The 24,079-nt window shown below is 41.7% G+C and overlaps 2 protein-coding genes across 2 annotated transcripts; one reads left to right on the plus strand and one right to left on the minus strand.

Moving 5' to 3' along the window:
- Positions 1–3,139: 3,139 nt before the first annotated feature.
- Positions 3,140–11,198, minus strand: hacd2 (3-hydroxyacyl-CoA dehydratase 2). Its single transcript, XM_041844753.2, has 7 exons — positions 10,947–11,198; positions 9,732–9,849; positions 9,077–9,095; positions 8,393–8,481; positions 6,117–6,238; positions 4,393–4,571; positions 3,140–4,006 (listed from the first exon to the last, which is right to left on the minus strand). The coding sequence occupies exons 1-7, from the start codon at positions 11,069–11,071 to the stop codon at positions 3,927–3,929; spliced, it is 732 nt and encodes a 243-aa protein (XP_041700687.1). The 5' UTR covers positions 11,072–11,198; the 3' UTR covers positions 3,140–3,926.
- A 705-nt stretch (positions 11,199–11,903) lies between these two features.
- LOC121537024 (signal transducing adapter molecule 2) lies at positions 11,904–22,418 on the plus strand. The gene is made up of 14 exons (XM_041844754.1): positions 11,904–12,072; positions 12,984–13,068; positions 14,912–14,987; positions 15,927–16,022; positions 16,198–16,344; positions 17,326–17,392; positions 17,588–17,789; positions 18,013–18,107; positions 18,286–18,368; positions 19,375–19,462; positions 19,643–19,697; positions 20,169–20,325; positions 20,824–20,984; positions 21,222–22,418. Exons 1-14 carry the CDS (start codon positions 12,033–12,035, stop codon positions 21,388–21,390), a joined length of 1,521 nt encoding a protein of 506 aa, XP_041700688.1. The 5' UTR covers positions 11,904–12,032; the 3' UTR covers positions 21,391–22,418.
- The last annotated feature ends 1,661 nt before the right edge of the window (positions 22,419–24,079 follow it).

Below are 24,079 nucleotides of genomic sequence, written 5' to 3' on the forward strand. Positions count from 1 at the left end.
AAACCTGGTGGCCAACTACAAAACACATCTGACCTCTGTGATTGCCAACAAGGGCAAGTACTAAGTCATGTTTTGCAGAGGGGTCAAATACTTATTTCCCTCATTAAAATGCAAATCAATTGATAACATTTACGACATGCGTTTTTCTGGATTTTTGTTGTTGTTATTCTGTCTCTCACTGTTCAAATAAACCTACCATTAAAATTATAGACTGATCATTTCTTTGTCAGTGGGCAAACGCACAAAATCAGCAGGGGATCAAAAACTTTTTTCCCTCACTGTATAATGAATTTTTACCAATACTTTTGGTCCCCTAAAATAGGGGGACTATGTACAAAAAGTTCTGTAATTTCTAAACGGTTCACCCGATATGGATGAAAATACCCTCAAATTAAAGCTGACAGTCTGCAATTTAACCTCATTGTCATTGTATAATTTAAAATCCAAAGTGCTAGAGTACAGAGCCAAAACAACAACAAATGTGTCACTGTCCCGATACTTTTGGAGCTCATTGTATATTACTGTAGAAATCACAGTGAGGATTAAACCTGTATTCAATGGGAATTCGTGAAATATGAGACTCACCCCATGTCTTCCATTGGAAACTGATGCCTTTGCATGTACCTGGATATACCGAAAATACAGTGACCCTGGCCTGCATGCAGCATAAGCATGTGTTTCTGTCCTCGGTATTGATTTAGGGCGTGGTGGTTATCCATTGGGAATAAGGTCAATATAGAACAACAGGAATCTGATTTATGGGATAAAGTTACCTTGCAAATGTGTATAGTTCAGTCCTTGAGCTGTTCTTGTCTATTGATGTTCTGTATTATGTCATATTTCATGTTTTGTGTGGACCCCAGGAAGAGTAGCTGCTGCTTCAGCAACCGCTAATGGGGATCCTAATAAAATACTAAATACAGTCATCCACACCTGCACTGGCACCTGCAAGAAATGGACTGAATAAAGGTATTTACCAAGGGTGAAAGGGTCAAACATTAACATGCATAGCTTTGGCGTAGAACACTACTGCCATCATGTGAGAGGTAAAATAATTTGTTCCACATCAGTACTGCTATTCATCACACACTTAAGAAAACAGACTGTAGGGGCAGACAGAGACAGACAGACAGACAGGACACACATATACAACACAAGTACACTAATTGGATCACAGTAATCCATATAGATGTAGATCATCAAAACAATCCTCAAAATACAGAAAAAAACATTAAATCTCTTTTGCTTCCCATGTTAAGTTTATTGTAAATATATAGTTATATAACTAATCATACTTATACAAAGTCTGCTGGTCCCATGCAAAACATGATCAAAAAGATCAACATACTGTAGTTTTGTTTAGTAGAACCAGTGTGTGGAGTAGTATTGTAGCATGCTTTTTCCATACTGTAAGTTATACCAAAGTATCATTACTTTGAACGATAATGGACGTTTATTTCCTCCTACATGCAATTTTACAGAGTTGCACTCCTGCCTCTCACAGGAGTTTCCAACAATCCTGGCCATGCTTACAAAACATCCTTCGATACCCTAGGGGAATGTTAAATCAAGTTAGTTGGGATGTTGGGTGGTTGTTGATGTACTAAACGCATCTTCAGTTCACCTTGCTAGCTCATCTCTTTCATAGGAGAGTAGACTAAATGTGAGGCCAACAAAGAACAGAAACATACGAACATAACAACTATCAGGACAACAGGACATTTTAAGAATCGGAGTGAAACAAACATTATTTAGGGGAAGAATCCCTTGCAATGTTTAGGCCTTTCACAGCGTCATTCAGGATATTATAAACATACCGTTACACATCCCAAAGAGCATCAGGGCAATACCAGTGTCAGGCAACTCCTGATCAATGTCTAGAACTGCATGCAGGGAGATGCAGTCCCACAGACATGGAAGGGTGATTACTACTCAAACACAACACAACCTCAACACTTTCCAGTAAGCTAAAGTCCACAAAATCTAGTTTGTCTTTCACATTGGTTCTACAACTATTTATTAGCTGAAACGAAAATCGAATTATTTGTGCAATCAGTGTTAATACAGTGCAGTTACTGTTCACATCCAAATTGATAACCATTAGAGGGTTTTACATTGTACTCATATGCAAAATGCTTTCTCAGTTACCTTCTCCTGAGCCAGAGGTGGACAGAAACTCTGAACCACACACACGCAAATTCCTGACTCTCTATGTTATTAGATTTAAAGAGCCAGTCCGCAGTTGAACCAATAACGAAGCCGTCAGCCCACCACTGTTTTTGTAAAAAACTGAGGGATGGAGAAAATTAACCACTCTCAAATTCATAGACAGAGCTATAGATACAAGGACTGATCATCCATGATATCAAAATGATCATGTTTTTGAGGCTATACAGTGTTCGTTTATATTTCTATTGTTTACAGATATTTGAGTTAAACAAGCTTATGTTTTGGGTTCTGATGGGGTACAACAGTTGAACTAAGTTCATGAGGCATTTATAAGTTATATTCTTCAAAAAACAATGGGTATATATCGTTAATCTATACGTCAAAAAATTAATGCAGCAACTGCAGATTGCCCCTTTAACTCATTGGAAATGCAGGACTACAAGCTCTCTAATCTAATTGACTCCATTGGCCATGCAAGTTTCCTGTCTGACAGCGCATGTCCTGGCACCCTACTATAGTTCAACACAAACAGTCAATAAATAAAAAGTGTGAGAATTGGCTCATGGGTGGTTAACTCTTCAACATGTTTTCCAGGCAATGTCCACCAGTGTCCAAGACAATTTGAGAACCACCTTAAGTTTAAAGCTTGAGTAAATAAATTAGTTCCCTCAGAAAATATACACAAGAAAGCAAAGTAACTGTACAACTGGTTCACTTATCGACGTCCTATCTACTCTAGATCAGGGAGGCCTACCCCTACTTCAAACAAAGAGTTACAAATCAATAACCAACCCACAATCAACATAATATTAATCTAAAGAAACTCAAATGGTCCAAATACTTACCAAATATTGTCAACACAAAAAATCCAAAACATAAAAGCAAGAAGCTATCTTACGACAATAAGCACTCAATTACTGCAGTTAGTTAGTACTTGAGCATTTGAAAATAAAACTATGTAAGCACAGAATAAAGAAAAAAAGCTTTATTACACCAAATGGAATGTGATCAGAAGTTCTGCAGGTGAAAAAAACTAGTCGCAGAAATAAATTACTCAAATAACTTAACAGGCATAGTCCTCTGTTCAGTCAGACAAATATGGAACCTTCCATCCATCCTAACAAAGGACAACAACTATTCATTTGAGCACAAAGCATGGTGGCGTCCCAAATGACACTATTCCCTAAATAGTGTACTATAGGGAATAGGCTCCCATTTGGGATGCAGCCTGTGATAGAATGGGGGGAGGGGGTTCTAGTGTTAGTCTTCTACTGGACTATAAGAGAAGAGGGCATTGATTGAATCAGTGCATTCAGCACATTATGACCAAAAGTCACAGGCAACAGGACAGCATTCTGCCTGCCTCTCAAACAGGGGCAGTGCAACAGAACTGTATCATCATCAGATTTACAAAACAGTTTTTTGAGTAAGTAGCATTTTGATAACATGGTAACTGCATTTGCTTACAAAGAAAACGAAAAGCAGTTTGTATATTGTAAATGACATGAGCTTCTTAATAACCAGGCAACAGCCCAAAACCGAACCAACTGATTAGCAAGAACCATTGTTAGATCGATTATCCCCATTCCCCATGTTATTTTCTTGATCTGAAAAATAGTTGGTATTTTGGTATTTCAACAAGCAGACATATTTAATTGGTCAGGCATGTTTTTTTCTTTTTTTTTTACAGGTTCTCTCGTCTTTTTCCACTCCTCCCCGTGGCATGATGTGATCAGTCTGCCGTGTGTTTGTTGTGTTTACTCTGTTTTGTACTCCTCCACGTGGGCCAGGACTTTCTTTCTCTGACGCATCATGTGGAAGTAGAGCTGGGGAAACACTGGGGAAGCACCGGGAGAACAACACAGTCAGATCAACAACAACAAGTAACCATAGAATCATACGCAGAATTAAGTAGACACCTTAAAATACATTTACGAGCCATTTCATGACATTTAAAAAGCCCACATTTAGACAAGCAAGCACTAAGTGCAAGGTAGAGCATTACAATTCACAGCACAAAGCATCTTACTGTGAATTGTAATGCTCTACTTTGCACTTAGTGCTTGCTTGTCTAGATGATAGCTTTTTGGATTTCATGAAATGCATCTCCCCTACATACTCAATACAACACATCACTGACGTACTACTGAAATAGTACATCAGTGATGTATTGTAGTGAGTAGGTAGGGGAGATGCAAGGCGGCGAGAGAGAGAGAGACTTACGTGGAATGTAGGAGACCATAGTGAGGATGAGGAAGGTGTAGTAGTCGAAAGAGAAGTTGTACTTGTTAGGTAGAGTGACAGAATAGAGACCTGTCTTCTGCACGTAGGGCAAGGCTGCATAGATAGTCAGCAGCTCACCTGTCACACCCATAGGATACAGCACTAGGAAGAATGTGTACCTGGAGATAGGATGGAAGGAGTACATTTCAATATGGACATGTACGATATCCAGATTGCAAGAGGCTGCAATATCACTAGCTAATTCATTCTGCTGAATTTCAATTCATAGTGCCAGTGGTGGTGGCCCAGATCTTGTGCTGCATGTTGTTTGTGCCACTGCACGTTCTGATAGGGACTGGGGAAGCATGTTCTGATAGAAAACCACTCTTCCCAGACGTGTCCATTTGTTGTCATGCCCAACATGCCCAAGTTCAGACTCTTGTTTTGTTAAGTCATATTGCTATCACAATATTCAGTACAAATATTTCAATATGATATTTTGTCCATATCGTGCAGCCCTTCTACCTGTCATATACCACAAACTGTCTTTATAAAGCCAACTGAAGGTGAAAAGAGTGAAGCACCACAGCATTGGCTGACATTAGAAGAAGAATCATCATAATTTGTTACCAGGCAACAAAAGAAGGTCCTCCCCAATGAGTAGGCCTTTGTTGAAGACTTTGTTGCCATGGTTGAGACTGAGAAAACACATTATGGAGGGAGTGTCATACACTCCCATGTTTCGTCATATACAGCCCTATCTATCTATCTATCTATATAAATAAAACTCTGTTATGGACATATACAGTGCCTTCATAAATTATTCATACCCCTTGACATATTCCACATTTTGTTGTGTTACGGCCTGAATTCAAAATTGATTATTCATTTTTTTTCACACCCACAATTGATTTTTATTCCTCACACACAATAGCCCATAATGACAAAGTGAAAATATGTTTTTAGAAAATTCAGGCTGTAACACAACAAAATGTAGAATAAGTGAAGGGGTATGAATACTTACTGAATGCACTGTATAATGACAGCAGGGATGGCATAACGACTTTTTAAATAATAATTTCCGACGTTTGGTAGGCTATTTGTTTGTCAACTTGTCTAGGCCTATAATAATTAGAATGCAACTCTTCTGTCATTACATGTTGCCCTAGAACAGCGAATGAATAGAGGGCTGTGTACAGTATTTAAACCCACACATTAAATGATCAGGTGAACATTACATACAATTGTACAGGTAAAAAGTACAGAGTCCTTAAGAGTCAATCTAAGTAACATAATAAACAAATCCCCATCAAAATCTGTCAGTTTAATCCACCGCATCCACCTATGTCGGCCTTCCGCATCTGCTGTGGAAGGTGACCGAGCTACAGCGGTGTTTGTCAGATCATGAGACATCCCGAAAATCGGTCTTCTCACAAAAACTATTATGACCACTCTACAAACTATTAAGGGGGAGACTCTCACGAAGACGATGGTGTTCTCCGTTTTGCTCTACGACTCCCACAAGTGTCACGGGACTCGTCTGAAGGTAACCCATACAAACGATTGGAAGTATGGAGGTAGTTTTGTGCCCATAAAAAAAGGGGTTAAATAGGCTTAGACTTTTTGAGTTTAACACAAAGTAATTTTCCAGCACTTCTTTCCAATGTGAAGTGGAGTGCCTCTCATTCAATTAGCCAATAGGGAGCGTGGGGAGCTTTTCTTACCGTGCCCATTTGATGAGGTAGGGCAGGTGGTTGAGCAGACTGAAGGTGTAGAAGGAGTAGCGGATGATCTCTGTGATGGTCCAGGCCGATACGAAGAGCAGGACACTGTCTTCACTCTGGACCTGGGATCAGACAGGACAAACAGACAGGGGTGAGACTGGGCAGATAATTCAAAGCTAGCATGCGATAGTTTGTAGTAGATTCATTCAACTGGAAGACCGAGGGGTTATGGCAGAACCGTGCAGTTTGTTGCACCAACTATACTACGCTGTAACTCTGCATGTCATGGCGCATGACAGGCAAAGAGAGAGAGAATTGTAAACACGAGATGAAAAGTTAACATAGTTGCAAATACTCAAACACACACACATACAGTGCATTCGGAAAGTATTCCGACCCCTTTACTTTTTCCACTTTGTTACGTTACAGCCTTATTCTAAAATGGATTTTTTTTTTTTTTACATTTCCTCATCAATCTACACACAATAACCCATAATGACAAAGCAAAAACAGGTTTTTAGAAATGTTTGCTAATTTATTACAAATAACAAACAGAAATACCTTATTTACATAAACATCCTTGAGATGTTTCTACAACTTGATTGGAGTCCACCTGTGGTCAATTCAATTGATTGGACATGATTTGGAAAAGCACACACCTGTCTATTTAAGGTCCCACAGTTGACAGTGCATGTCAGAGCAAAAACCAAGCTATGAGGTCAAAGGAATTGTCCGTAGGGCGGGATTGTGTCGAGGCACAGATCTGGGGAAGGGTACCAAAAAATGTCTGCAGCATTGAAGGTCCACAAGAACACAGTGGCCTCCATCATTCTTAAATGGAAGAAGTTTGGAACCACCAATACTCTTCCTAGAGCTGGCTGCCCGGCCAAACTGAGCAATCGGGGGAGAAGGGCCTTGGGTCAGGGAGGTGACCAAGAACCCGATGGTCACTCTGACAGAGCTCCTCTGTGGAGATGGGAGAACCTTCCAGAAGGACAACCATGTCTGCAGCACTCCACCAATCAGGCCTTTATGGTAGGGTGGCCAGACGGAAGCCACTCCTCAGTAAAAGGCTCATGACAGCCCACTTGGAGTTTGCCAAAAGGCACCTAAAGTACTCTCAGACCATGAGAAACAAGATTCTCTGGTTTGGTGAAACCAAGATTGAACTCTTTGGCCTGAATGCCAAGTGTCATGTCTGGAGGAAACCTGGCACCATCCCTACGGTGAATCATGGTGGGGGCAGCATCATGCTGTGGGGATGTTTTTCAGCAGCAGGGACTGGGAGACTAGTCAGGATCGAGGGAAAGATGAACGGAGCAAAGTACAGAGAGAGATCCTTGATGAAAACCTGCTCTAGAGCACTCAGGACCTCAGCCTGGGGCCAAGGTTCACCTTCCAACAGGACAACGACCCTAAGCACACAGCCAAGACAATGCAGGAGTGGCTTCCGGACAAGTCTCTGAATGTCCTTGAGTGGCCCAGCCAGATCCCGGGCTTGAACTCGATGGAACATCTCTGGGGAGACCTGAAAATAGCTGTGCAGCGACGCTCCCCATCCAACCTGACAGAGCTTGAGAGGATCTGCAGAGAAGAATGGGAAAAACTCTGCAAATACAGGTGTGCCAAGCTTGTAGTGTCATACCAAAGAAGACTCGAGGCTGTAATCGCTGCCAAAGGTGCTTCAACAAAGTACTGAAAGTACTGAGTAAAGGGTCTGAATACTTATGTAAATGTCATATTTCAGTGTTTAAAAAAATTAATAATTGCTAACATTTCTGAAAACCTGTTTTTTCTTTGTCATTATGGAGTATTGTGTGTAGATTGATCAGGGGGAAAAACAATTTAATCAATTTTAGAATAAGGCTGTAACGTAACAAAATGTGGAAAAAGTCAAGGGCTCTGAATACTTTCCGAATGCACTGTATACAGTAGAGCGTTTCAGACCTTACAAACATGTTAGTGTTATTCACCCTGTTGGCTTCAAGCATGTTCACTATTTCAGGCTCACAGACCTTAGTGCATCAGCAAGGCTCTTTCTTTGGAATGAAGACAACATCTAGGGGCATTGCTCCCCTGAAACCATCACCACATATTAAAGTTTGCATATTTCTTACTGTCCACTCCGTAATATTTTAGCTTTCAAATGAATTCACAGTGCTGGTTCATCCTGATATTCCAACAGATCAAACAAACTAAACTTATCTGGAAAATAAATGGCTAGTTCCATAATTGGTGAATTGGGGGCTGAATGATTCGATGAAGTAGAGATGTACCTCTCGGACGCTGTGTGTCACAGCCCAGGTGAGGAAGACTCGAGACAACACCTGGAACCCTGTTAGAACCACAGAGGATGGAACGATCCCTGGAGCAGGAGAACACAGCATGATCATCATATTAGAAGATATGTACTGTATCACCTTAAAACACAGCTTTACCACTTCACAACACAGGGATACTGAGCAGAATACATGACGAGAGAAGCAAAGAGAAGACATATTTTCAATTTGTGCAAAAGTGCATCAAGTGTTGGACTATTAATTCGCAGGCAGCTTACAAAAGCTTATGTAAGATAGCAAAAAATATAGCACACCAATTCCAGTTATAGAATTCACTGTATTACACTAATCTGCAGGCTACATGAGTGTGTAGTGTCTAGGTTTGTCCAGCAGAGGGCAGCACATGTCCAGACAGACAGACAGCTGCCGTAATGAAGGTCAGGGTTATCCTTAAATCCCAGATAATGAGTAGTGGACTGTGAACCGGGAGTGCCACGACCACAATGGAGCAGGGCCTTGTTCGTTATCAAATTAGTATCATCAGGCCAGGCTTATCTTAGTAGCCTGGAAAGGCTCTCTCTATCTGAGGCAATGGCTCTCAGTAGGGCTTATGTCCACATGACTGGTAGAGACCACAGTATGCGACTTTGACCATGAGAAGAGGGAGGAACTTCAACTTACCCACTGCACAGTGCAATATCTGAAGGGAAATAAAAAGAAAAACACAGCATAAACAACACAGTCACACCATATGTTCATTCTACTGGTCTAGGACTAGATAAAAGCCAGTGCACTAGTCAAAACATAATTTTTATGAATGGAGGGAGTTGGTATGACAGAAGCATGTAGACAGAGCTTGGGTTACACTAGGCCTAATCCCTTATCTCTGTGTTACTGTGTGGCTGGAGAGGATCACACTAACACCCTACTAGGCCTCTGTACTGTCTGTAAGTAGCACAGAGGTGGGAGCGGGGAAGGCCAAGGCCAGTCATGGTGGAGGAGTTTCTATTTAAAAATACAACAGTGCTGTGTGATTGAACATTCCTGCCATTAAGTTGTATGCGTACAGTAGGGGACATACCAAATGCACCACACATAGAGTGATAAGGGGCTGTCTTGTTAAGTGCTCGGAATAAAAGCCCAGATTTTGTTCAGTGGGGAGAAAACGTTTTGAAAGGGAGTGAAATAAAGGGGGCACTACCTAAACTTGTCAAATAAGAAAAATTATACAGATTTCCATTTTCTGTTGCATAATATTTTGCTAGTGTACCTAATGAACATGACCCAGGTCTGACCCTGAGGCCCTACAACAGAGACTTGGCCTACATCCACTCACCTCCAAGAGTGCGCCGGTCTGGAAAAACTTCAGGGGTTTCTCTATAGAGAAGTATAGGCCGTGGTAGCTGCCTCTGACAAGATAGGCCCGCACCAGGCCCACAGCAATGACCAGCCAGCTGGAAGAACATTTCATTTTTATTTAGATTATTTGCCAGGATAGTGCACTCAGTAACAACTGCCACTATTTTCCAGGGAGTTCGGGGTGGGAATACATTTCTGGTATCAAATAATAGCCTCAGTTTACTCTTAGAGGACAGGATAAAGCAAAACAGTCCAACCACACAGAAGGTAGGCCTAATACATAGATAGAAAAGGCATCTGCACAGTCATATACTTGAATAGTCGTGATTGTTAGGAGTGACAGGTTTTGAACCCGATAGAAATTAATCTACTAAATAAAGTAATAGAAACCCTTTGTAGCTGGTACTCAATAGACAGAGCAAGTATCACCTCACCAGACAGGATTGGGAGAGGGAGGGTATCCTGTAATGTCACCTAACTTGTTAGGATGAGAGAGCATCCAGCATTTTGCACTTGTGCAATTTATTGCACAACAACTGTGTGTCATATGTTGAGTGAAATCAGAGATATACAAAACAACTGTATTTGTAGTTTTTTTTAAACTCCTAACAAATGGTGGTTGTAAAACTACATGTAGTATGCCTAAATAACAATAGCTATTACTGTACATAATGACAGCCTTTAAATATATATATATATATATATATATATATATATATATATATATATATATATATATATATACACACACATACCATTCACGCGATTACAGTTGCAACTCTAGGCAACATAGCTAATTGCAGTGTTTTGTAGGTGCGCGCTCGAGTAAAATGTAACCAAAGACACAGACAATTGATACATTCCCGACGGAGGCTGTTACAAAGTAACAAGACAGTAGTTCTGTGTTTGGTTGATTTGATTTGCTACAATGTCGCTGAAGGCAGCACAATGAAACGAGTTATCGACAACGTGTCGCCAGCGAAGCAAAATTGTTGACATGGGATTGATTTAATCATTAGCCTATCATTATTTCCAAAGTACAAGCATTATTGAGCAAAATATCCAGGAAAACAGTTCGGGGATCTAGTCTTGTAGCAGGCGCGTGCCTTCCCATGACATTAATTATAGCAGATCATGCACGCTTGCACCCCAATCCCGTCAAACAGGAAGTGTATTAGAATTGTCTACATACCCAGCTGTCATAACCACGTTATATATAACCAGATACGCCGTAGCCAGGGCACCCGGTCCCCTCTTTTTCTTCGCAGCCACATCACTGTGAGCAGTCTTCGTGGTCCCCATAGCAGGTGCTGACATGACTGAACCCCACTTGGCGCTGCCCGATTAGTGTTTCCAATGCTGAGAAATTTGCAATCAGTCAGAGATACTCTGAATCAGTCCACCAAATCAGGAAATGAAAGGCGTAAACTGGGCCTGCGCAATATTTTACGGGACCAGCAGCCCGCGCCCCCTACCGAAACATCACCATGAACAGTTTACTTTAGCTTAGTGCTTCCTTTTGAGTTGTTAATGCCATAGATTTGTATGGGTTTTGCCACAAAACAAACAAAATACTGTGCGTATCGGATAGCCTATATTTCGAATTACAACAACTCATAAATATCGGTATGGTCATTTATGTACCACTGTTGACTGTATGTGTGGTCATATACGTCATGCTTTTTCAAACCATTCAATTTGTATTATAAACCTTATAATAAGAGGAAAGGAACAATGGAAGATTCGCGTACCTCTTCCACACACGGGTGGCAGTGTTACACCAGAAAAAAAAACATGTTTTAAAGGGTCATAAGAGGTGTCTTTTTATCTGCCTGTACATTTACATTTTAGTCATTTAGCAGACGCTCTTATCCAGAGCGACTTACAGTTAGTGAATGCATACATTTTCTTACTGGCCCCCCGTGGGAAACGAACCCCAACCCTGGCGTTGCAAGCGCCATGCTCTATCAACTGAGCTACAGGGGACTACATGATACATTTGAATGTAGAAATACAGCATTGTTTAATTTGCGTTCTTTAATTAGCTTCAAATATATGTGCATCGATAAGTGTCGATATGATTTTAGTTCTATAGCTTTTACATTTAATCCTAAAAAATTCAGGCATTTTTGCAGCCACCCAAGTTTACGGAAGAGCAACTGGTATAATTGTACAGAGTTTGATAGATGAGGAAGGGATTTTAAAAATATATATATTCTTATTATAAATATTCTAAATTTTCTTTCTCAACAACGTCGGTTTATTTAAAGGAGTAAACATGCCTTTATTTGCGCAGAATCCATTCGACCAAGATGTTGGTAAATTGAGCACTTTATTTGGTCATTTTGATTCCGAGGGACCTAACCGTTAGCGTTAGCTAGCTAGCTTCTTAGCGAGCGTAGCGGAACCGCTAGCCAGCGAGCTAACAACAACTAGTCTGGCTATACCACATACAGAAGGGGAAACCTTAGTTATACATATCTTTGGCTACACTTCTGTAGCTACGTTGACGTTATAATCAAATGTTGTATTATTGAAATAGCTAACTAATTAGTTATGTGGTTTGGTAAACTCGGTAACTAGCTAGTAGTCACAGGGTTAACAGACAGTCATCAGTCATACTACCTCGCTAGCTAGCTACCACTGTGCTAGCTAGCGAGTATGTTAGCTAGTTGTTGTGTCATCAGTGTATCGTAGCTAATCAACGATTTTCAATAACAAGACAGCCTAAACTGCAACAAGCTCACATATTCAAAAATAATAACATGAGCTATCTATCTAGTTAATTAGCTAGCTAGCTAGATAGATTTATGAGTTGGATTAGTTTTAGGTTTACTCAAAGGAAGCTGTTTCATTGGATTGCTTGTTTTATGCTAATGTTAGATGCAAATCACCCTCTCTTTCCATGAACAGATTATCATCTTTGGAACAGAAGCATTCTCATAATGCCCTTGTACAATATTAATTTCACTTTGTACAATTAGACCTAACTAGCTAGTCACCGATGTGTAATGGCTATTTCATAACTAAGAAGATATAAGGAATAACTGACTTTTAACTGCTTTAATGCTAGTCTAATCAAACAACCTCCATAATTGTAGTGACTGTCAATCCTATGAAAATACAGGCTCGAACTATCTAAAGCAACGATAATTGGGACAGTACATGCCGAACCACAGATTATCTTCTCTCAACTAACCACATGTATCCCGGTGTACCACATTTTCAGAGAAAGCCACCAATGAAACCAATACAGTGGAGGACTGGGCCCTGATCATGGATATCTGTGACAGGGTTGGACATACACCCAATGGGTAAGCTGGAATGAGACTTCCTGTTTCTAAAATAACTTAAAATGTTTACTTGGACCAGAGCACTAGCTGCATTTCCTGCTGAAAACAATTGGCTCATTTCTAAGTACTTCCAAGCAATGTTCCCTGTAATATTTTTCAGCACTGAGCAAATCTCAGGCCTGCTGAGCGCAAACCTTGTGAAATTTCTGTGCAACTTTCGGTGCGCATTTACTGTGAATACTGATGCTGTACCCGATTTAATTTACTGTTTTAACAGTGGCCAAGTAGGCTACTGTGGCAAAAAAAAGAAGGAAGGGAAATGCTGCTAAGGTACACAATAGTAGATTTTGGTAGACAGAAGGTGCTCTTTGGTAAAAGGGGTAAATTGGTCATCAAAAAGAAAGGAAGACCAAGGCACTCTTCATATAATTAATTAAAATGCCTTTATTTGTATGGCATGTTCAATGGAAACAAAGTTTTAAAAACTCTGACGCATTTCGGCTGCATGGCCTTCATCAGGGAGTACAAAGATATGATAATACAATGTCCTCTTTTGAACAGCTTTTTGCAATCAACCCTGATTTGAAGAGGGACTGGTTACAGAATTCATTGGACAACAGTAAATTAAATACTGTACCCGCTTTAATTTATTGTTTTAAGAGTGGTCAAGTAGGCTACTATGGCTATTTGATCATAATGTAGGCCTACCAGAGTGGCCTACCATAAAAAACAATGGGGAAAATGCATCACATAACATTTTAACATGGAAATAGCGGTTCTATCATTCAGCCTGCAGTAGCAGCCAATGTGTGGTGTTCAATGTAGGCCTACATTCCATGAGACTTTTGAAAAAAACATGCAGTGCTTGATATTAACCTGTTTATCCACTTGTCCTTCAGACAAGTAGATGACTGAACATTTTGTTGTGTTTAATGCAAGAAACCATTTTACAAAATATAATTCATTATTATTCCCAAACCATTATTGCAGAGAATCAGACAAATTATGCTACCCTCTGCCTATTGGCTACTTAGCTTATTCAAGCCTGTCTCAAAATACACACTGCCCCTTTAAGACATAAAAAAAAGCTCTTTACCTGACTCGCTTTTCAAAGATGGCTAGAAATGTACACGTTTTATGCTCTTGTAGGAAGCAGTCACTCCCACATTGCTGACTACAAATGAGCTATAACTGGGCTAATAACTCACTAACTAGCAAAGAATATGAACACATGTGCACATGTGGCAACATGCAGCTCTTGCTTTGATCTCAAAACAAGCGCATAATAATCGCGACCGCCCATGCTGTAAAAGTGAACGGCACAAATCCATATAGCGCAATGGTCTATTTGCATATAGGCCTACTGCAGCTCTGATTGGTTATGGCGCACCGGCCTGTGTAGAGTACGGCTGAGTCATGCCTGTCAATGCAATAGAATCATACTCCGATGCGTTCTGCCTACAACAAGTCTTTCATAGTTTGTTTTGTTTTGGTATGTTGCATTGAAAGTGGCTAATATTGCATTGATTCGATCACAATTCCCACAGTAAAGGGAAACGTTAAGTGTTAACGTGGAAAACTCTAGAAAGTTGAGCGAAGTTCAATCTCGTGCTTCTCTTATCGGGAACATTGCTTCCAAGTATTTGTAATATGTGCAACTATAAGCTCATAATAGTGTAACCGCAGGACTCCAGGAAGGTTGGAGGGGAGTGGGGTATTTAAAAATATATATTTAGACAGCAGTGGGTAGAATTGCAATTAATAAGTGTATATTGAAGATGGTATACTTTAGAAAACTCATGTTGGAATAACCACCTACTTGTGTGCCATATTAATCGTATGTCTCTACCTACCTGTCTCCCAGAGCTAAGGACTGCCTGAGGTCTGTGATGAAGAGAGTCAACCACAAGGTCCCACATGTTGCCATGCAGGCCCTCACCGTGAGTCACTTTGTTATTGTGTTATTCAAGACAAAAACAATATATTATTCGCTAGACTGTTGGAAAACCCAGCGGGTTTCCTTACTGTATAACTGTTGTATAAATATATTGGAAAAGGTGTGAGCCTAGTACAAGGTCAGGTTTTTCACTCCCTGGTGTCAGGCCCTAGAGCTTGTTGAGTGACTGGGATCATAGGCACAGGTAATATGAGTCATGAATCCTGCTATAGGATGGACAACAGAGTTTGAACAATGTGCTGGAAGAAATTCTGAGTGTGAATTTCTTTATACACTGTGGCTGGTGGATCAAAAACTCTGACTGTTGCCCTAAGCCTCAATGACACTCCAGTCTGATGTAATTTTACATTTTGTCATTTAGCAGACGCTCTTATCCAGAGCGACTTACAGTTAGTGAGTACATACATTTTTTCATACTGGCCCCCCGTGGGAATAATAAAGTATTTGGGAAGCGTGGTCCATCTCCTGCTGCTCTTGGCGGTTCTAGAGCTCTGAGCTCGTAACTCAGTCTCCTCGCTGTGGGCCCTGGAAAGGTTTTTACTGTTTTGATCTTTCTGCTTCTCAGTGTTGTTATGGAGTGATGATGCTCAACGTCAGACCATGTGATCTTTCTCTCTATGACTCACCATCAGTGTAGATGGTCACATGGCTGTTCTATTTTTAGATGTGTCTCTCTTTATCTCTCTCTCTCTCTTTTAAAAAAATATTTTTCTCTCTCTTTTTATCTTCTCACTCAGTCAACTTTAGCCCCTCCTGGCATAAAAACATGCATAATTTCACTGGTGTCATATCTATTCATGTGTCAATTATTCAACTTTGGTGTGGATGTGAATCAAAGCGTTTCTCTTGTTTTACTGTAATGCCTCAACATAGATCATCCAGGCTGACTACTGCACTAACCTGGCTTTTCTCCCTCTTTCAGTTGCTGGCTGCCTGTGTCAATAACAGTGGAAGAATCTTTCACTTAGAAATCTGCTCGCGGGAGTTTGCCACTGAAGTCCGAACTGTATTGAGCAGGGTACGGAAGCTGTCCAAGGTTTTCTGTTGAAATATTTGTGGTGAATTGCTGATGTTCAGACACGTGATGATAACAATTGTCTGGCTCTATCAAGCTCTTTGTGTCAATGTTTTGATTGGTTTTGCCTCTATCAAATAAATAAGTAGCCTAATAATAATTACTATTATCCCCGCAGGCCCACCCCAAGGTGTGTGACAAGCTGAAGGGGATGATGGTGGAATGGTGTGATGAGTTCCAGAAAGATCCACAGCTCAGTCTGGTCAGTGCCACCATTAAGTGTCTGAGAGAGGAGGGGGTCGTCTTCCCATCTTCTGGCTCACAGGTAAAGTAATCAACTGCCTGGCGTCCATCCCCCTAACCCAGTGTTGCCGCTACCATTGTATAGGCCGGGGACAGTCAGCCCTTCCTATAACTCTGTCGCACCCACCTAAAAGAGTTAGGCTTTTATTTGTTTTAATTTACAATTTTGGTGCCAGAGGGCCTGGATGTTGCTTTGTTCTTTGACGGCCTATGCGCTGCAACTGGAAAATAGAGCCATTTGACCCACCACATTTTTTTACCATAATGTATCAGTACTCTCCCCTTTTATTGCAGCTGTCGCCAGACTCCTCAACAAAACTAAAACAATTGTTATCGGCTAGCTCAAACACACAGTTCTCCTCATGACCTCCACCTGTGGTCCACTGTAACAAATAAACTCTGTGTGTGTACTTTCACTGGCTCCGCTGTTGTGCAGTCTGCCTGTGTCCTCGGTGCACTTCCTCGCCCATGTGTTGCCAATAAAGAGAAGGAGGGTGGAGCTTGTGTGTGTGTGTTTTTAAGCCGTGAGCTCCGAATTGAATTTCCTCTCTCATGTTTGATGTAATAATACCCCAGTTCTACCTATAAGGGGGATTAGAATTCCTGCTGTGATTGAGGGACAGTCTGGTGCTTATTTGTTTAGCCTACTTTCTAGCTGAAATGGTCGGCTGAGTGTCCTGTTGTTAATAAGTGACACTGAAGCGTTTGCTACTGAAACTGGAGTTTGCCCAACCCCTCTCACAGACAGCAGTTTATTCTTCATAGAATGTCACGATTTTCTGGTTGTTGGGCTATATTTGTAAGCATATGAAGTGATGTTATTTTTTATTTTAGGACCTCTTTTACTCATATTCTGTTTACTACCACAATACTACATTTAAAGCCTGTAGTACCTATTAATCCCTACAGGTGGCATCACAGTCACAGATAATCCAAATCCCCATTTGTTCTGGAAGGCTTTCTCTCTCTATAACCAACCACCTCTTATCACCTGTGTCAACAGGGGTCCAGCCTAAAGGTCACCACACCTGCTGTTAGTAAACCATCTGACGATGAAGACCTTGCCAAAGGTACAGATCATATCCAACAGATTCTAGAACACCACATCAGATTACATTATGAACTGTGGATGAATGAATAAATACATTATTAGAGACATTAAAAACATTTGAGAATGACACAAAAAAAGTGTAGAACGTATTTCCATTGTTGTCCTGATGATAGTACGTGTTTTGGCCCTCATGCCTTTGTCCTCCTATCTGCAGCTATTGAGCTGTCTCTGCAGGAGCAGAAGCAGCATGCTGAGACGCGGCCCCTCACCATGACCGCCGACCCCCCTTTCAACACCAACGGGGGCGGGGGTAGCAGGGACTCCCGGAAGGTGCGGGCGCTCTATGACTTCGAGGCGGCCGAAGACAACGAGCTCACCTTCAAGACCGGGGAGCTCATCCTAGTCCTGGATGACAGGTAGCTAACGACATGTTGCTATGGAAACCCGAGTCTGACCTATATGATGACCTTTTGTATAGGCCAATGTGGAAACAACACTTCAACTTAATTGTCTTCAGTCATATATCTATCTAGTGCCAACCTTCTCAGGTTCTGCAGTCCTTCTGTAAATTTATGTAAACAACGGGAATGGTTTGCTTACTAGAATGTTTGAACTGATGACACCATGTTGCTGTCACAGTGATTCAAACTGGTGGAAAGGAGAGAACCACAGAGGATTAGGTCTCTTCCCATCCAACTTTGTCACGACCAACCTCAATGCTGAGCCTGAACTAGGTAGGTTCTTCCCCTTATCCTGTACCATACCTCACTCTCTTGTACCCTCATACCTCGGTCTCATCCTGAGGCAGGGAAAGTCATTCTAGTGTTTGGTTTCATGTTTGAAATCCTGACTTTAAAGTGGCTCTGGATAAGTGTGTCGCTAAATGTCAAATGTAAATCCCTCTCCTTACAGTAACATATGTGGAGAAGACACCAGCCCCGGAGGAGCCCAGCATAGAAGCCACAGTGGAGCCTGAGCCTGTCTTTATAGATGAGGTGGGTTCTTCTATGTACTGGACCTACTGTATCGGTGCTTCCCAAACCACTCGCTCTGAGGGCCCTCCATTGTCACGTGTTGCTGACGAAACTCAGAGGGTGACTTCCAGAGTGTGTCGAGGGGATCAATAAACCCATCAACTTCGGGACACACTCGTGACTTGAATGATGCAATTCATGTTCTACTTTTAAGTAATACAACCAGCATGAAATTCTAATGAACAAATCCCCCTGTCATTTTATAAGATAAACCTCAGTAACAGTTAAAACATTTATTTGGTAGGTATTTCATCTGCTACGTGTGTCAAGTCTCAAAATCAGACATAAACAAATGCATGTGGTATATAATTAAGAATGCCTCTCCATTCTTTTGTATTACACTGCACAAACTTGCGGTGCGCGTGTCGAGATAGCACTTCACTCTGAAGCCTGCAGCCTTGCTGGCTTGGCTGAAGTGGCTATTGGAGGGTTTAATTAGCCCCTACACACTTGATAATTTTCACTCCCTCAGCTTTGGGACACTTGCAATGTGTCTGTTGGTGGAAATATGCTGCTGCTCACTCAGACAGCCCTGGTTGTATTGCGCCCTGGTTGTCTGCCATTACAGGAGAGGCTGCTGATAGTAGGCCTGTTGCTGCTGTGGGGCCTGGTGCGATGTGCATATGGCGGAGGACCAAGGAGAAGGGCGTGATTTGGGATTCAGCCTATGGCTGTCCATACCTGTAGGCCTATATAATTTATCTTATCCATAGTTAGTTATATGGGTACAATCAGTCCACCATTAATTTTGATAATTTGACTAATGAAAACCCTCATCAGTCTGTCAATTGTAACTTGGTAAAAGTCTGACATTGTAACTTTGTAGAAGAAGCAATGTAGCATCATATAATGACTCTTTCTCCTCCCTCACTTCACCTGTCCCTCACCCTCTCTCTCTCCCTCTCTCATCCCCACCCCTCACTCACTCTCTCTCTCTCTCTTTCTTTCTTTTTTTCTTTCTTTGCAGGAGAAGATGGATAGAGCGCTGTATCTGCTCCAGAATACTGACCCTGCTGATGCAGCACCTGACTGCCCAGAGCTGGTCCAACTGGAGGGTATAAAACAATGACTTACTGCTCTTTTAAATCCCATGCACATTGACACTGCAGTTGTCTTGACTATATACGAACACATAAATACACACACACACACATTGCAGTTGGCTTGACTACACCACTACACTCACACTGTTTTTGTCTGTTTAGCCTAACTTTATCAATGCTTTACCCTCTCAGGAGCTTGTGAGCAGATGAATCCAATGATTGATGACAAGCTGGAAGACATTGACAGGTAAAGTGAATTTAACTGCAGTATACTTACTCATAATGGACTATATTTTCAATAGTATATTAGAGGCTATACTGCAGTGTTTGCATGACACCGTTTATTTCTGTTGGTTAGGCCAGAGTACATAGTTATGAACATTTTGATTTAGTCATACCTGCTTTATATTGACTATCTGGATGAGTACCAGGGATCATCACCTGGACAGAACCCAAGAGTCTTTGTCCTACAAGTGTCGTGATGACCTCTTCTCTTTTCTCTCCAACGTATTGCGGTTCTCTCTGTCTCTCTCTCTCTCTCTCTCTCTCTCTCTCTCTCTCTCTCTCTCTCTCTCTCTCTCTCTCTCTCTCTCTGTATCTCTGTCTGTCTCTCTCTCTCTCTCTCTTTCTTTCTTTTCTTTCTTTCTTTCTTTCTCCACCCCTCCTCCTCTCTGTCCCTCTCCTCTCTCACTCTCCCCTCTCCCTCCCTCCCTGGCAGGCAACACTCTGAGCTGTCTGAGCTGAATGTGAAGGTGCTGGAGGCCTTGGAGCTCTATAACAAACTGATGAACGAGGCACCATTCTACACAGCCTACTCCAAACTGCAGCCCCAGCAGCAGCCCCACTATGCACCTGCCTCCCAACTCCCCATGCAGGTCAGTTAGGAGAAACAAACAAACCACTGTGACATACTTTCTGTTTAGGTCACCACCTTGTACATCCCCAACCTGGTGGCCTCAGTGGAGGTAGGGACACTATGCCAGTGTCCATAATGGCACCCTATTCATATGGTGGGCTCTGGTAAAAAAAGTAGTGGACTATGTAGGCAATGGGATGCCATTTCAGACGCAGACCTTGTGTGACCTTGTGTGTTTTGTCTGCTGTGCAGTTTGTCTCTGATGATGGATGTCAGTGTCAGTGGTCATGCTTGGACTCTTTTACCTCCTTGTCACTTTCTACACAGCTCTGCAAACCCATTTTAGAAACTAGCTGTCCCTTGCTGTGTACTTTCCTGCACCTGTAGTAATGTTTTTTTTTTTTTGCCAATGCATGCTGTATTTTAGTGGAGTAAATCAGTGTACAGTGTACTATGAAATATTTTATCAAATTTCATATTGAACCTGGTCTCTTTCTCTCTCCCCTCCCGCTCTCAGGGTTACCCAGGCCAGGCTGGTGGTTCCTACATGCCTCCAGGGATGCCCCAGGGCCCCCCAGCCCAGCAGGCCTACATGGGCTCTGACCAGCCCGGACCCCTCCAGTCACTCCCCCCTAACGTCACATCTCCCAACGGTCAGCCAGCACAGCTTCCTTACAGGTAGGCATCTCCTCAGTATACCAGCCCTGGACCATGAGACACCGGACTAGGCAACTAGCTAGCTTAGCGGCAGCCATTTTGTGTTTATATGTTTGTTTTGAGACATCCCACAAGAGGATTGTGAGTTATGTTTTTTGAGGGGCATTGCTCCTGTGTTAAGAGGATTAAATGTCTGCCTTTATGCTTGTGCTAGGCGGTAGGTGGCAAATATTGTACCATTCTGTCTCTTCACTGCAGTGCTCCATATGCACCTGCCGGTTACCCACCACCGATGGGTTTGGCCCCACAGATGGACATGTCGGCCTATCAGAACTGCAACCTGCCGCCAGCCTCCTATCAAATGGCTGCTTCATCACACCAGGCCCCACAGCAGCAACAGGCCTACTATCAGCAGCCTCTCCTGTAAAGGCAGACAGTGCAATACAACCAGGGCTGTCTGAGTGAGCAGCAGCATATCCCCACCAACAGAAACAGTACAACAACACGCAAGAATGTGTGTGATTATCCGCTCCCTATTTTGACCTATATGAAGAAGAAAAAAAACTATACGTAGTGCACTACTGCTCTGATCAAAAGTAGTGCACTATGTAGGGAAAAGGGTGCCATTTGGGACATCGCCTAGATGATTGTCACAAAGGTCAGTGGCTGTGTGAGAGGAGGGAGACTACATGCCAAACTACCAATCACCACGACCTGTTTTGAAGGGATGAACGTTTTAAATATAGTGTAAAATAAGTTATTTTCCTTATCCTGGTTTGCCTCAAAAACATTTAAGGGGGCAGCTGTCTAGCTGATCAGTTCCAAACTACATCATTGATGGTATGTGTGTGTTTGTCCCTGTTCAGTTTTTTTATTTTATCTTTTTTATTTTTGAATCTTGTTATCTCTTCACCCTCTGGTGTCTGGAAATCTGTCCAATTGAAGGAGTCCATGGCTGGCCAGGACAAGTCAATTCAATTTAATTTCTGTCAATTCGAAATGGAATTGACCCCAACCGCGACCAGGACTTGTTTTTTCTATCCCCCTCTCTCTAACAGCATCATCCACTTTAGTTTACCCTTCTCGGGGCCAAAGGTTTTGAAGTGCTACAGCTATAGGTATTTCTTTCTGTGGTTTAATCAGTACCATAATATCACAATATAGTTCAATTTGTTTCCCATACACTGCCTGCCTTGCAACACTCTCTTTGGGTGTTTAATACATTCTAGGAGTAAAGCAAAATGTTTAATCCTTTTCATTTGTGTGCAACTTCAAGGTGAATTTGTTATCAAATTAACTGAGCATTCATTGTTAAATAGATTTTGAATTGTGACCATGCAGCCTTTCCAAATTACTGCAGTTGTAGGTTCAATACTGATTTTCATATACAGTTGAAGTCGAAAGTTTACATACACTTAGGTTGGAGTCATTAAAACTCGTTTTTCAACCACTCCACAAATGTCTTGTTAACAAACCTATAGTTTTGGGAAGTTGGTTAGGACATCTACTTTGTGCATGACACAAGTAATTTTTCCAACAATTGTTTACAGACAGATTATTTCACTTATAATTCACTGTATCACAATTCCAGTGGGTCAGAAGTTTACATACACTAAGTTGACTGTGCCTTTAAACAGCTTGGAAAATTCCAGAAAATGATGTCATGGCTTTAGAAGGTTCTGATTCTGACATCATTTGAGTCAATTGGAGGTGTACCTGTGGATGTATTTCAAGGCCTACCTTCAAACTTAGTGCCTCTTTGGTTGACATCATGAGAAAATCAAAAGAAATCAGCCAAGACCTCAGAAAAAAAATGGTAGACCTCCACAAGTCTGGTTCATCCTTGGGAGCAATTTCCAAACGCCTGAAGGTACCACGTTCAGCTGTACAAACAATAGTATGCAAGTATAAACACCATGGGACCACGCAGCTGTCATACCGCTCAGGAAGGAGACGCGTTCTGTCTCCTAGAGATTAGCGTACTTTGGTGCGAAAAGTGCAAATCAATCCCAGAACAACAGCAAAGGACCTTGTGAAGATGCTGGAGGAAACAGGTACAAAATTATCTATATCCACAGTAAAACAAGCCCTGTATCGACATAACCTGAAAGGCCGCTCAGCAAGGAAGAAGCCACTGCTCCAAAACCGCCATAAAAAAGCCAGACTACGCTTTGCAACTGCACATGGGGACAAAGATTGTACTTTTTGGAGAAATGTCCTCTGGTCTGATGAAACAAAAATAGAACTGTTTGCCCATAACGACCATCGTTATGTTTGGAGGAAAAAGGGGATGGCTTACAAGCCGAAGAACACCATTCCAAACGTGAAGCACTGGGGTGGCAGCATCATGCTGTGGGGGTGCTTTGCTGGCTGCAAGAGGGACTGGTGCACTTCACAAAATAGATGGCATCATGAGGAAGGAAAATTATGTGGATATATTGAAGCAACATCTCAAGACATCAGTCAGGATGTTAAAGCTTGGTCGCAAATGGGTCTTCCAAATGGACAATGACCCCAAGCATACTTCCAAAGTTGTGGCAAAATGGCTTAAGGACAACAAAGTCAAGGTATTGGAGTGGCCATCACAAAGCCCTGACCTGATCCTATAGAACATTTGTGGGCAGAACTGAAAAAGCGTGTGCGAGCAAGGAGGCCTACAAACCTGACTCAGTTACACCAGCTCTGTCAGGAGGAATGGGCCAACATTCACCCAACTTATTGTGGGAATCTTGTGGAAGGATACCTGAAACATTTGACCCAAGTTAAACCATTTAAAGGCAATGCTACCAAATACTAATTGAGTGTATGTAAACTTCTGACCCACTGGAAATGTGATGAAATAAATAAAAGCTGAAATAAATAATTATCTCTACTATTAGTGATCCTAACTGACCTAAGACAGGGAATTTTTACTTGGATTAAATGTCAGGAATTGTGAAAAACAGAGTTTAAATGTATTTGGCTAAGGTGTATGTAAACTTCCGACTTCAACTGTACATCACTTTTTTTGTAATGCAAATGTGATCTAGCCTGGGTGCCTGTCTGTTTCTGCTCTCTTGCTAACTCATGGAATTTGTCATGTTTGGCTTGACAATAACAATACTGCAGTTGGCAAA

The sequence above is a fragment of the Coregonus clupeaformis genome, chromosome 23 (genome assembly GCF_020615455.1).
Source record: "Coregonus clupeaformis isolate EN_2021a chromosome 23, ASM2061545v1, whole genome shotgun sequence".
Taxonomy (NCBI): Eukaryota; Metazoa; Chordata; class Actinopteri; order Salmoniformes; family Salmonidae; genus Coregonus; species Coregonus clupeaformis.

Coding starts and splice junctions, on each gene's coding strand:
- hacd2 (XM_041844753.2), bottom strand. CDS start 11,071: ATGTCAGCACCTGCTATGGGGACCACGAAGACTGCTCACAGTGATGTG. Junction 9,850..10,946: donor AACGTGGTTATGACAGCTGG/GTATGTAGACAA, acceptor ATGTTCTTCCAG/CTGGCTGGTCATTGCTGTGG. Junction 6,239..8,392: donor TGACACACAGCGTCCGAGAG/GTACATCTCTAC, acceptor GTCTGATCCCAG/GTCCAGAGTGAAGACAGTGT.
- LOC121537024 (XM_041844754.1), top strand. CDS start 12,033: ATGCCTTTATTTGCGCAGAATCCATTCGACCAAGATGTTG. Junction 19,698..20,168: donor AAGCTGGAAGACATTGACAG/GTAAAGTGAATT, acceptor CCTCCCTGGCAG/GCAACACTCTGAGCTGTCTG. Junction 20,326..20,823: donor CCTCCCAACTCCCCATGCAG/GTCAGTTAGGAG, acceptor TCCCGCTCTCAG/GGTTACCCAGGCCAGGCTGG.